The following is an 11,430-nucleotide window of genomic DNA, read 5'->3' as shown; positions in this document are numbered from 1 at the left end:
GAAGCAGTTCCCCAGCAATTAAAGCTGGAGATAAATTGCATTGCCTGCCTATATAATTGCTATCTTAGAAGCAGTAAAGGCATAATTAGGGGTGTGGGGCCTGGGGACTGCCCCTTCCCGTGCTGCCTGATATGGTATCAGCCTTTGTGAAGAGCAATGATAGGTCATGTTACACTGACTTCAAACACACATCCAGTTCTAGCATGTGCACAGTGCCACAGGACAGACTTGTAGCCTCCTGTCTCTGCTTCATATTTATTTCAAAGTCTGGGAATTGGTTTTTTTGTTGGTTTTTTTTTGAGGAAAAAAAAGACAATAATTCTCTTCAGATTAAGTTTTTATAGCTTTGACTTCAATAAAACCAGTGAAAATGTGTTGCTTTGGCAGTACATAAGATTTCAGGAGGTATTAATGCAGATAGTAAAGACTATTGCAGGAAAAGAGCAGCACAACTGCTCATCAGTTTTCAGAAATTGATGCTTCTATAGAGATAAAGTAGCTGTAGATCAGACCAGAATCACCTCCTTGGATCTACACCTCTGTCACTCTGTGCAGTATAATAGCAGCACATGGAATTTACAGCCTTACTGGTGCTGGCAAAGACTGGGGCAGGTCCTGCTTGAGTTTGTGACACTTCCTTCTGCCCAGTTGGAGAAGCCCTTTGGCTCCCAATTTTGCCTTCAGATGAGCCCTTACTCTAGCTAACCCTTGTGCGCCCTGAGCTGTGGTTTGGCTCACCCAGAAATACCTGAAAATTGGGAAATCAGTCCTGAGAGATGGAAAACCAACTTAACTCCAATGGTCTGAAACGAACACACGATTGAAAGTATTTCTGCAAAACAAAATGCATCTGATTAGAGGCACTGAGTACCTTCCTCTGCATTCCTTAGTGCTTCTGCCTGTGAAAAGAAAATGCAATGTCTTGTGTTTCTTGATTGCAGAACCTCATTTATCCTTTGATGTTAATTGACCTGTGCTAAATATTCAGGCTGCACTGTCCAGTCGCAGAAGCTTTATGCTTGGCCCTGGATTCATTTGCTGGGGTTGTCAGTCCTGATTGCTTTTAGGCTGCTGGAGCAGGTATTTCTGTCAGTTGGTCTTCAGGATGGGCACTGTGGCCATGGGGAGCTTTGTCCTTAGGAAGGAGAGGGGAGACTATAAATACCTTCCTTGGTCACACTTGATCTGAAGGAGTTCATAGATTCATAGAATTTTAGGGATTGGAATGGAGTTTAGAGATGATCCAGCCCCAACCCCCTGCCCTGGGCAGGGACACCTCCCACCAGAGCAGGTTTTTTTTTCCAACCTGGCTGTGAACACTGCCAGGGTTGGGGCAGCCAGAGCCTCCCTGGGCAACCTGTGCCAGTGTCTCACCACCCTCACAGGGAAAACTGCCTAAGATCTAATCTAAATTTCCTTGTTTCAATTTCTCCCCATTGCTCCTTGTCCTGTCCCTGCAGTTCCTAACCAAGAGTGTCTCTGCAGCTTCCCTGGTGCCCCTTCAGCTCCTGGTGAGGTCTCCACACAACCTTCTCCTCTCCAGGCTGAACAGCCCCAACTCCCTCAGCCTGTCCTCGTAGGGAAGGTGCTTCAGTCCTCTCAGCCTTGTTACCTCCTCTGAACTTGCTCCAACAGTTCCATGTCCTTCCTATGTTGGGGTCACCAAAACCACATGCAGTATTTCAGGTAGGGCCTCACTAGAGCAGGGCAGAGTTGGAAGTGTTGTAGAAAATAACACCAATCCATGCTAGGTTTGAGGGCAGTGCAGTTGTGGTGCACAAGTGCTATGGGAGGGAGCAGGGGGAATAGGGTTATCCTGATAAAATCTCCTGATCACAAGCTGTTTTACACTGGTGCTTGCAATGTTTGGTATCTGACCAGCTTGGTTTAAGTTATATCAACACGGATTGTAGTCAAACTGTAGCTATTCCCTGAGGAAGCTGTGATGAGGAGCTGTACCTAAGCTGTAGTGCTTCCTTGGGTTTGTAGCTTGGCTCTAAAATCTCTGGGTTTGCCAGTAATTCTCCATGATGCACAAAATCCTCCACAGAGAATGTCCTGTTGCTGTCCGACACTTCCTCAGCATCTGTCACTATGCAAGCACAGCTATTAACAGTCTTATCTGAGTTAAAAAACTTTATATGTCCTTAATTAAACCATTAGCACAAAATGAACCGTCTGAAATATCCCAGGAACGTGCTGCTCATCAGTTCATGATCTGGCAAACAGCTGGAATGTTTCACATAGTTGTGTTGTGCAGAGCTAATATTGTCCTTTGGAAACCTAGGCCTGTTCCTGCTCAGGTCAAACCAAAGGGGACATTGGGCTGGCCCCAAAATGGAGAGATTTACTGCTCTTTGGAGTGAAGAGCAGTACAGGAGCCTTTTTTGGGCCCTTGGCTTGTGTTGGACCAGCTGAGGTGAGCTGTGCTTTTGTGGTTGGATCACTTCGACTAAATTAACCTGTTCCTCTTTGCATGTTGGCAACCTTCCAATTAAAAAGTGCATTTTTATTCTCTAATACATTAATGCAAGTTGAAATTAACCAAATACAACCAATTGTAGAACTGAAGCTCTTCTGGATACCTTCTGGATATCTTGAGGGACTGTCAGCATCTCAAGATGGCATGTGACAAAACACACAGGGAGCCTGCAGGCTGCATCAGCTTTTTGGAGAGAACTGCTTTGTGTGTGGTGCAGGAACATACTCATCCCATCACCAAGTTATCAGCCCTCTAGCAGGAGAGCTAAGGGAAGCTGTCTGCTGTCAGCATTCCCTGCTCCTTGTTTTCTGCTCCCCTCCAAAAATTCTGCAAAGGTTTGAAAGAACAGCTATAAAGATTTAAAGCCTTTTACTTGCCATGATTCCTGGTGTGTGTGACTGAGCTGTTGGGAAGTCCAGGATGCTGATTCTTAGCAGGGCTGATCCTGTATCATGCTGTTTTCTAGGTGAGTCACAGAGCTCAGAGTACTGAGGAAATGAAGTGTGTGTGCAGCTGAGTTCAGAACCTGAGGGTAAAGCTGTCAGGACAGAAGTTTGTGTCCAAGCTGAGCTTTTAGAGTACACAGTGTGTTACATGACCAGCACTGTCATGCAGTGGGCAGGTCAGCACATAGCAGGACAGAAGTGGAAATGCCACGAAGGGAAGCTGTGCTCATGTCTTACTTCATGTGACACTTGGTGCTCGTCCATCAGCCAGCAGTGCTCAGGGCTTGGTGGGTTTGCCCATGCTGCAGCTCCTGCAGACAGGATTATCACAGTATGGTTGGAAGGGACCTTAAAGGCCACCTAGTCCACCCCCTGCCATGGGCCCGGACACCTTCCACTAGCCCAGTTTGCTCCAAGCCCTGTCCAGTCTGGCCTGGAACACTTCCAGGGATGGGTCATCTTCCACCTCTTGTACAAGTACATGTAAATGTAGTCTGTGTTGGCTGTTGGTGTTTCAGGCATGGACATGCACTTGTTTGTCCAGGTGCCCTGGGAAGAGCTGGCTGGTGGCTGTTGTCACCTGCTGGGTGCATACCTGTCTGAGGTGGGTGGAGGTGAGGGAGCGGGAGGAGCTTGGCTGTGCAGCAGGTTGGACCAGTCCTCCCACAGGGGCTGATCCTGTGGGGGTGGAGCTGTGCTGGTGCTGTGCTGGATGGGCTCCTCTGGCAAGAGCCCATCTTGTACAAATTACAAGCAGCAAATTGCTCAAACCCCCTTAAGTGATGACTTCTCTCTCCTCATACCTATCAGTTCAGAGTTGTGTGGACAGCACCTTCCAGTAGGAGCATGAAACATGCACAAAGTTTGTTGTTATAGAAATACTTCTACAGTGTGTATTTCACGGCGTTAAGTAGCAAAGTTGAAGGAACATTTCTCGTATTTGAATGAGCTCTTTCTCTCTGCAGCTGCCCAGAGGTTTAGCACCATTACCTCATCTGACTGGAGCTGTGTCTTGGAGTATTGAGGGTGCTGGTGAACAAGGATGTTTCGAAGTGGATGAGTTTGGATACTGAAACCTGTTGGTTGTTGTGGTGTTGTCTCTGTGGTGTGTTATGAGTGATGTGATCCTTAAGTGACTTTCTGGCTCCATGTGACAGGAGGCATTGCCCCCTTTAAACCACTTTGTTGAAGAAAGCAAAACACAAGGGTTGGGCAGGCAGAAGAGTGGACAACAAACACTAGAACCTGCCAGATATTTCTCTGTGCTGGTTGGCACTCGGTACAAACTGTGAATGGCTGTTTGGGGCATACATCTCACCAGCCCTCTCCTTTCCCTTGTGCAGCTGCTCTTCAGGCCCTGAAGCGTAAGAAGAGGTATGAGAAGCAGCTGGCACAGATAGATGGCACATTATCAACCATTGAATTCCAGAGGGAAGCCCTTGAGAATGCCAACACCAACACTGAAGTGCTTAAGAACATGGGCTTTGCTGCTAAAGCCATGAAAGCTGCTCATGACAACATGTAAGTTCCTCCCTACTGCATCTTTCCATGGGGCCTTTAGTTTGTCAGTTGTTTGATCTGCTAAATGCCATTGGGTTCATAAAGGTGGAGCTAGAGTAGCAAAATCTCAGTTTAAAAGGCTCTAATTTAAGCTAAAATACCTGATATATTTTCATATTGAACAAGTATTGATGCCTGCTCACTTTACCACCGTTTGTTTTGGCCTCTCTCCAAGTTCAGAGTAGCAGCAGTTTAGCCTAAAGCAAGTGTCTGCCTACACCACTCACAGATCCACCTAGTAGCAAGGGGAGACTTAAAACTTCTCTGTGCTATGTAGTTGGTGGATGTAGCAATAATGAAAGATAAAAATGCATTATGGGAACGTTGTACTTGCTCCAAAAATTGTGGATGTAATAATGCTGAATCAGGGAAGAGAGCAAGTTATTATTAATGCCAGTAGTGCAGAACAGAACCTCTTTGTTGGTGTCTCTGCAACTGCTGTGAGCTGAGCTGGTAGGGAGGAGTGAAAAAAACATGTGTTGAGACCAGGGGGATAAAATTCAGACTTGCCTGCAAATTGTATTTTGGGAAATGGACTTGTAAAGGTCTCCAGGGTGTGGCATTTCTGCAGAAGCCAAGGAACAGTCTGAAAGTGTGGATTGGTAAAGTGACTGATAATGTTGAACTCTCTCCTTTCTCTTCCAGGGATATTGATAAAGTAGATGAATTAATGCAGGACATTGCAGAGCAGCAGGAACTGGCAGATGAGATTTCAACAGCTATCTCCAAGCCAGTAGGATTTGGGGAGGAATTTGATGAGGTATGCTTTAATTCCCATCTGTTTATATCAGTGAGTCATGGAATCCTTTGGGTTGGAAAGCCTTAAGATTATTGAGTCCAACCCCTAACCCAGCACTGCCAAACCCATCCCTAAACCATGTCCCTAAGCACCACATCCACAAGTCTTTTAAATCCCTCCAGGAATTGTGACTGAAATGAGACCTTTCTTTGACAATCTGCACCTTGTGTGTGTCTAGGTGTAGTACTAAGGTGTGAAATCTGTCCTGGAAGTTGTTACTCACTGTTCCCACCAGTGCATACAGCTGCTGTGACTATGCTGGGAATGCTCTGGATGGCCTAACCTGAGAATGTTTGGACTTTGATTTCTCCTTCCCTTCACTGCTTTCCACACCCTCCAAGAGATCATGGACAGGAATTCAGACTCCTTATCCCCTCAGTTTGCTCCAGTCCTGTGCATGTAAACTGTTTTCTTTAATAATATGATCAGCTAAATCTACTTGTCAATACATATGACTTAAAGTTCCTTCCTTTTCCTTTTTTCTCACTTTCACAACCTAGGATGAACTCATGGCAGAACTAGAGGAACTAGAACAAGAAGAACTAGACAAAAACTTGCTGGAAATCAGTGGTCCTGAGACAGTCCCACTACCAAATGTGCCCTCAATATCAATACCCTCAAAGCCAGGTATGGATGGAGCTTCACCTGCAGCACCTTGGATTGTTAAATGTGGGCTGGTTTGTCTGCCAGCTCCTTGGATTTGGGAGCTCTGGCTGCAGGCAGCACACACCTTGCTTGCAATTGCTTCCTGATCCCAAATCATACCCAGTGCTGTTTCTCCATGGGGGGAACCTGCTTTGCACAAGAGCCATCACTGTCACAGGAGCAGTTCTTACCTGTTCCAGCTCTCCCAGCTGATCTGCAGCCTGGATGTTGCTCAGGGTACAGTGGAGGTATGGATAAAGGAATCCTTCCAGGTGCTGCTTGGCCAACAAGGAAGTAATCTTGAAAACATACCAAGGGGAGTGGAGAGGAAATCAGGTCTTAAAATTAATTCCCACAGAATCATTCAGGTTGGAAAAGACCTCCAAGATCACTGAGTCCATCCATTAGTCCCATGCTGCATTGGATTCCTCCATGGAGCCATGATTCCTTGCTGCTGTCTAATTTGATGGTGTTTAATTGGTGTTTAATTTAATGTTTGATCCCTGGTTTTCTGCCTTTTGGAAGGATCTAACCTCAGAGTCTCCTCTCTGGGGACAGCTGTTGCCTCCCCTGTGGTTTGCACATCCACAAGCCAGCACCAAACAGCTCATCCCAATCTTACAGCACATATATCCAGGGGATTTCAGTTAGTGTGAGGATTTTACATGGAGAATGGGCAAAAAATGTTTGTATTTACACAAAGAGTTCAAAGATGCTGTTAAACCTGGCCTGGTCCCTCTTGCATGAACTAGAAGTGATCCCTCATGGAACAGAGCTGAGTTGAAACACCTCTGCCAGCAGCAAAGGGCTAGGAAACTTTCCAAACCTGTTTGGTTGAGTCTCCCTCAATGGCTGATGAATTGTAGCCTTTGTGGCTCTGTTTTATATGCTAACTTAGGAAGAACAGCCCCAAAAACTAGTGGCTGAAAACAGTCCTAGTTGGTCAGTGTAGCTGTAATTATCCTGCTGCCTTTCCAGGCTCGGATGGACGTGGGAAGCAGCAGCCACTGCCAGACTATAAACATAGGGAATGTTGTTGGAATAAAAATAATGAGTATACAGCTCAGTGTTCGATAGGATTTGTGGTAAGCTGCTTTGGGATGGAAATTAGAATTCCATTAATTCCATTAATATATCTAAATGCCATAACTAAAACTTCCTCCAAGGTTGGCACTGAAGAAAAATTGGGATTCTGGGCTGGTGGTGGGTGGGGATTTTGTGGGGGTTTATTTCCAAGCTGAATTGGTTTTGTATTTAAAATTGGCTTAATAAAGAGTGGGATTAAAGGTTTACTTGTGGTCAGCATGGGTCAGACTTCCAAGGGGAATACTTTCCCTAACAGTGCAGGTTCATGTGGAATGTGTCTTTTGGGAATAAGTAATGTGTCTTTTGAGGTAGAGCTGACTGTGTTACCTCCTTATTCATTGACTGGCAGATGATCAGGAGCTTTCCTGCTTTTCCAGTTCTCAGGACCTGTCTGGATTTTGCCTTTGATCAGTCTGGATGAGGAATTTTTTTGCTGGTGCTCAACTGATGTCAGGAGAAATTCAGGCAAAAGTTGGTTTTGTTTAATGGAGATGGAAGAGCTTAATATAGAAACTCAAATTCCAGCCCTGGACAAATGAGAGGCCTTGAGCTTCCTTTGGAGCTGACTCAGTTCTCCTTGCATAAACATTACACTTGGAAAGACAAACCAATTTGAGTATGAACTATTTGACTCTTTTCCCCCTCCTTTGCAGCAAAACGTCTCTGAGGAAATGTCATCTATTTTGGGGATTTTCTAAAATTACTGCAGCTAATTTTGGGGTTAAAACCTTCTGTGCTGAGTTAATGGAAACTGGACTTGTTATGGTAGGCCAAACAGCAGCATTTGCTCCTCTGGAAAGGACCAAAACTGCTGAGAAGGCAGTGTGGAGGCTCCTGCCTGCCATCCACATCCCCCCAGCTCCCAGGGAGAGTGGCTGAGGAGAGCACTAGGATGTTCCCAGAGCTCCTCAGCCCCTCAAAGAGCCTGAACTGGCCCAGAGTTGGAGGTCTCCAAATTCTGTGCTTGTCTGACCAAGACACAGTAACCTCATTTCTTGCATTTTGAGGACTTAATGTTGGAATAAGGAATTTTTTTCTGGGGGAGAGACTAATAGTGGAGACATAAGATCAATGTCTGTAAGAAACTCTTACAGACACAGAAACTCTTACCCTTTGACCAGGATGTATCTGTGGGGGAGGTGTGCCTCCTTCTGCTTGGAGGTCATGCGAAAAAAGTCCCACCTTAACCTCCATGCCCATTTGCATTCTTCCCATATGAGCTATTGTCTTTTCTTCCACTAAAAGTGGGAATATTAGGAAGTTTAGCCCATGCTGAGGCTCTTTCACAAGGCTTTTCCTTCAGTTCGGAAAGGTTTTCTGTCATCTTGGTCCTCTGCTGGTATTTAGTGCTTCGTTTACTGTGTCAGTGGCACAGAGGTTTCTCTCCTGCAAAGAATCTCTGTCAGGATTCCTTCTCACTTGTTTTATTTCCCTGTTTTACAGCCAAGAAGAAAGAGGAAGAAGAGGATGATGACATGAAAGAGCTGGAAGCTTGGGCAGGAACCATGTAACCACAGCAGTAACTGGCTGAAAAAAAAAAGACTTTGATGACCTATTCTGGGTGCAAATGTGTTGTGTTGAGGAGCAAAGCATAAGCAAAATGTCTTTAATTTTAACCCAGAGCAGTGGGAACTGCATTGTTTTCTGCATAGCATGGTCTGCCCAAAGCAGAGAAGGGGGAACAGGGGGAATTGCCTGCAGTCAATACGGTTGAAATTGTGTATAAAGGTCTTTGCAAAATCAAACCCTTCAGCTTTTGGACTGTGCTCCTGCCACTGCTGGATCTTCATCTTCAATTTGGGCCATATTGAATTGAACTAAGCTGAAAAACACTCTGTAATTTTAAGTCTAAGTGTGTCTAGAAGTCTTGTAAGGCATTTCCAAAGCAGGAAAAGTCCTAAGCCATCATTGGCTTCTTATTGTGTTTTAGGTGCAAGAATGCTTTAGGTTTTTAGTTCTTTGCCAGTTCTATTTATATCCCTTGACTGATGTGTGACCAGCCTTGTGTTTGTCACTGCCACGACGTAGTCACTGTTCCCATTTGGATTGCTGAGGATGATTTGCCATTGAGAAAAGCTCTCTTGGATGTAGGGAAGAATTCAAGTTCAGTTGTACATTTTTCTACATAGCACTACAATGTTTATTGCTTTCTTTTGTGATAATTGATAACCCATTCAGATACATGCACAAAATTATTTTAATTAAGAAACTACTATGGATTGCACTGTATTAAATATCTCAATTAATTTTCATCTCTTGGCAGTTCTGGGTGATGTTTAATTTGGCTGTAGTTTGGCCTCTTTCTACAGGAGTGACATGCACTCTCTAAAGACACTGAGCTTTGGTTGTGTGACTGTAGTTTAGCTGTATGAAACTAGTCTGAGCTGGGGAAAATTTGGATTTTATTCTGGTCCACCACATCAACAGGTCAGCAGTGGTGTTCCCCAGGACTCAGTCCTGGGCCCAGCCCTGTTTAATGCCTTTATTGGTGGTGTGGATGGAGGGATTGAGTGCTCCCTCAGTCAGTTCTCAGGTGGCACCAAGCTGGGAGGGAGTGTTGATCTGCTGCAGGGCAGGAAGGCTCTGCAGAGGGAACTGGACAAGCTGGATCTATGGGCCAAGGCCAATTGCATGAGGTTCAGCAATCACAGAAAAAAAATCACAGAAGTGAAGCAGTGTCAGGACCATGGTGGGATCAGCAACATTTGGGGACTGTAGCACCCCAGCCTGAGCCCCACCAAACCTCAGCCAGTGCCTTTCATCTGCCAGCACCACAAGTGCTAAAATGGCCCATTTCCATCAAAAAATGTGGGTTTTGTGCAGCCAGGCAACTGAATTTCTCACTGATGTCATCCAGAGCATCTCCACCCTGCCCAAATCCTGATGCAGGCCCAAGGGAATGGAGCTGGAGCACTGAGATGGATGTGTGGAGCTGGGAGGGAGGGATGGATGGATGGATGGATGGATGGGAGCCTGGCAGGAGGATGGCACTGGAAGGGAAAGCTGGTTTCAACTGACTGGTTAATGACCTCATAAAATCAATGACTTGTTGGCAGCGCCTGGCAGTTCATTTCTAACAGCAGAACTCCAGTGCTCAGCCCCAAACTCAGGTAGTCAGAATGCAGTAAGTAGCTCTGGGGCTGAAATAAGCTCAGTTTGAACCACATTGTGCTCTTCCCTGCACCCCATCCATGCTGTGCTTTGCTTTCCCCCAGCCCTGATGGAGGAATCACACTCTTCCAAGTGGTATTAATCATAACCCAGCACCTAGATTAGCCTGTTCTACACCCAAAGAGCTGGGGACAAACAGCATCTGTGGTTTACTTGGACACAGTGCTCATTTTCTTTCTCTTTAGGTGTGTTCTTACCCTCTGCTCATCCACAGCACAGGGCAGAACAGGGGGGACCCTCCCAATCCTCCTCAGCATGAGGCAGTGGCAGGTGCCACCCCCCTCTGTTCTTCCCTCCCCAGCAGTGTGTCCTGTCCCCCTGCCTAAGACAGATCATTTCTCTCTTGGCTTATCTACAGCACATGTCTTCAAACACTTGTAATACAATCTAATCTTCCCCAAGTGCCTCAGTGTTGCTGGGTATTAGCACCAGTCTTCCTGATCTCTGCTCAATTAATTATCCTTCTCCACTCTCCATCCCTTCCCAGCCCTGAGCCACAATCCGTGGTGGCTGCTCAGCATGGGCAGAAACAGTGACCCTGCAGCTCCAGCTGTTCACCCTGACTTTAAGGTCTTGTTTGAAGTTTTCACCTTAAATACCTTTAAAATCTTCCTTCAATCTGCCTGTGACCTGCACCCACCTTTCGGGGTGTCCCTCCCTGTGACATCCCCCTGCTCCCACAAATCACAAACCATCCCCTCCTGCAGGTGATGTTCACTCCTAGCAAGGTCCAAAAAAAACAGGACAGCACAGGGCTAAGGGCATTGTTTGTAATTTATCTATGGACACAGGTACAACAAGCAGCTCTGGGTTTAATATCCTGAAGCAGAAGTCTTACAAGGAAAAGGGTTTATGGGAAAGCAGGTTTCAATGAAACCTTTCTGTGTTTGGTATAAATGCTAGAAAGAGATGCTGAATATTCCTTGCTCCCCTGGAAAAGCCAAAAGAGCCTTTTGAGCATGGAGCTGAGAATGAACAAACTGTCTGAGGAGAGGATGTGGCCCAGAAGTGGACATTGCCCAGCAAGACAGGACAGGACTGTGCTCCTGCCCTCACACACCATGAGAAAACCCCTGTGGCTGTGCTGACTCTCTGTCAGGGCTCGAGACAATGTCCCCTGGAGCTGCTGTGCCCAAAGCTCCTCTCACCTGGCTCTGCTGCTTCCACCGTCATGTGGTTTCCTCTCACAGAGGGGTGTTTGTAGGGGTGTGTTAGAAAGCAGATTAATGAGCAATTCATTA

The 11,430-nt window shown here is 45.9% G+C and overlaps 1 protein-coding gene across 1 annotated transcript; it reads left to right on the top strand.

Annotated features, from left to right (window-relative positions):
- Positions 1-4,271: 4,271 nt before the first annotated feature.
- On the top strand, positions 4,272-9,270 carry CHMP4B (charged multivesicular body protein 4B; the record flags this gene model as incomplete). Its single annotated transcript, XM_009084821.1, has 4 exons — positions 4,272-4,449; positions 5,134-5,248; positions 5,788-5,914; positions 8,462-9,270. Coding segments are annotated over 4 exons (488 nt in total), but the record flags the coding sequence as incomplete, so codon positions are not given.
- Between the last annotated feature and the right edge of the window lie 2,160 nt (positions 9,271-11,430).

Source organism: Acanthisitta chloris, unplaced genomic scaffold, assembly GCF_000695815.1.
Source record: "Acanthisitta chloris isolate BGI_N310 unplaced genomic scaffold, ASM69581v1 scaffold9911, whole genome shotgun sequence".
Classification (NCBI taxonomy): Eukaryota; Metazoa; Chordata; class Aves; order Passeriformes; family Acanthisittidae; genus Acanthisitta; species Acanthisitta chloris.
Note: the sequence above shows the minus strand (reverse complement) of the source record. Positions and strands in the feature narration are given on the sequence as shown.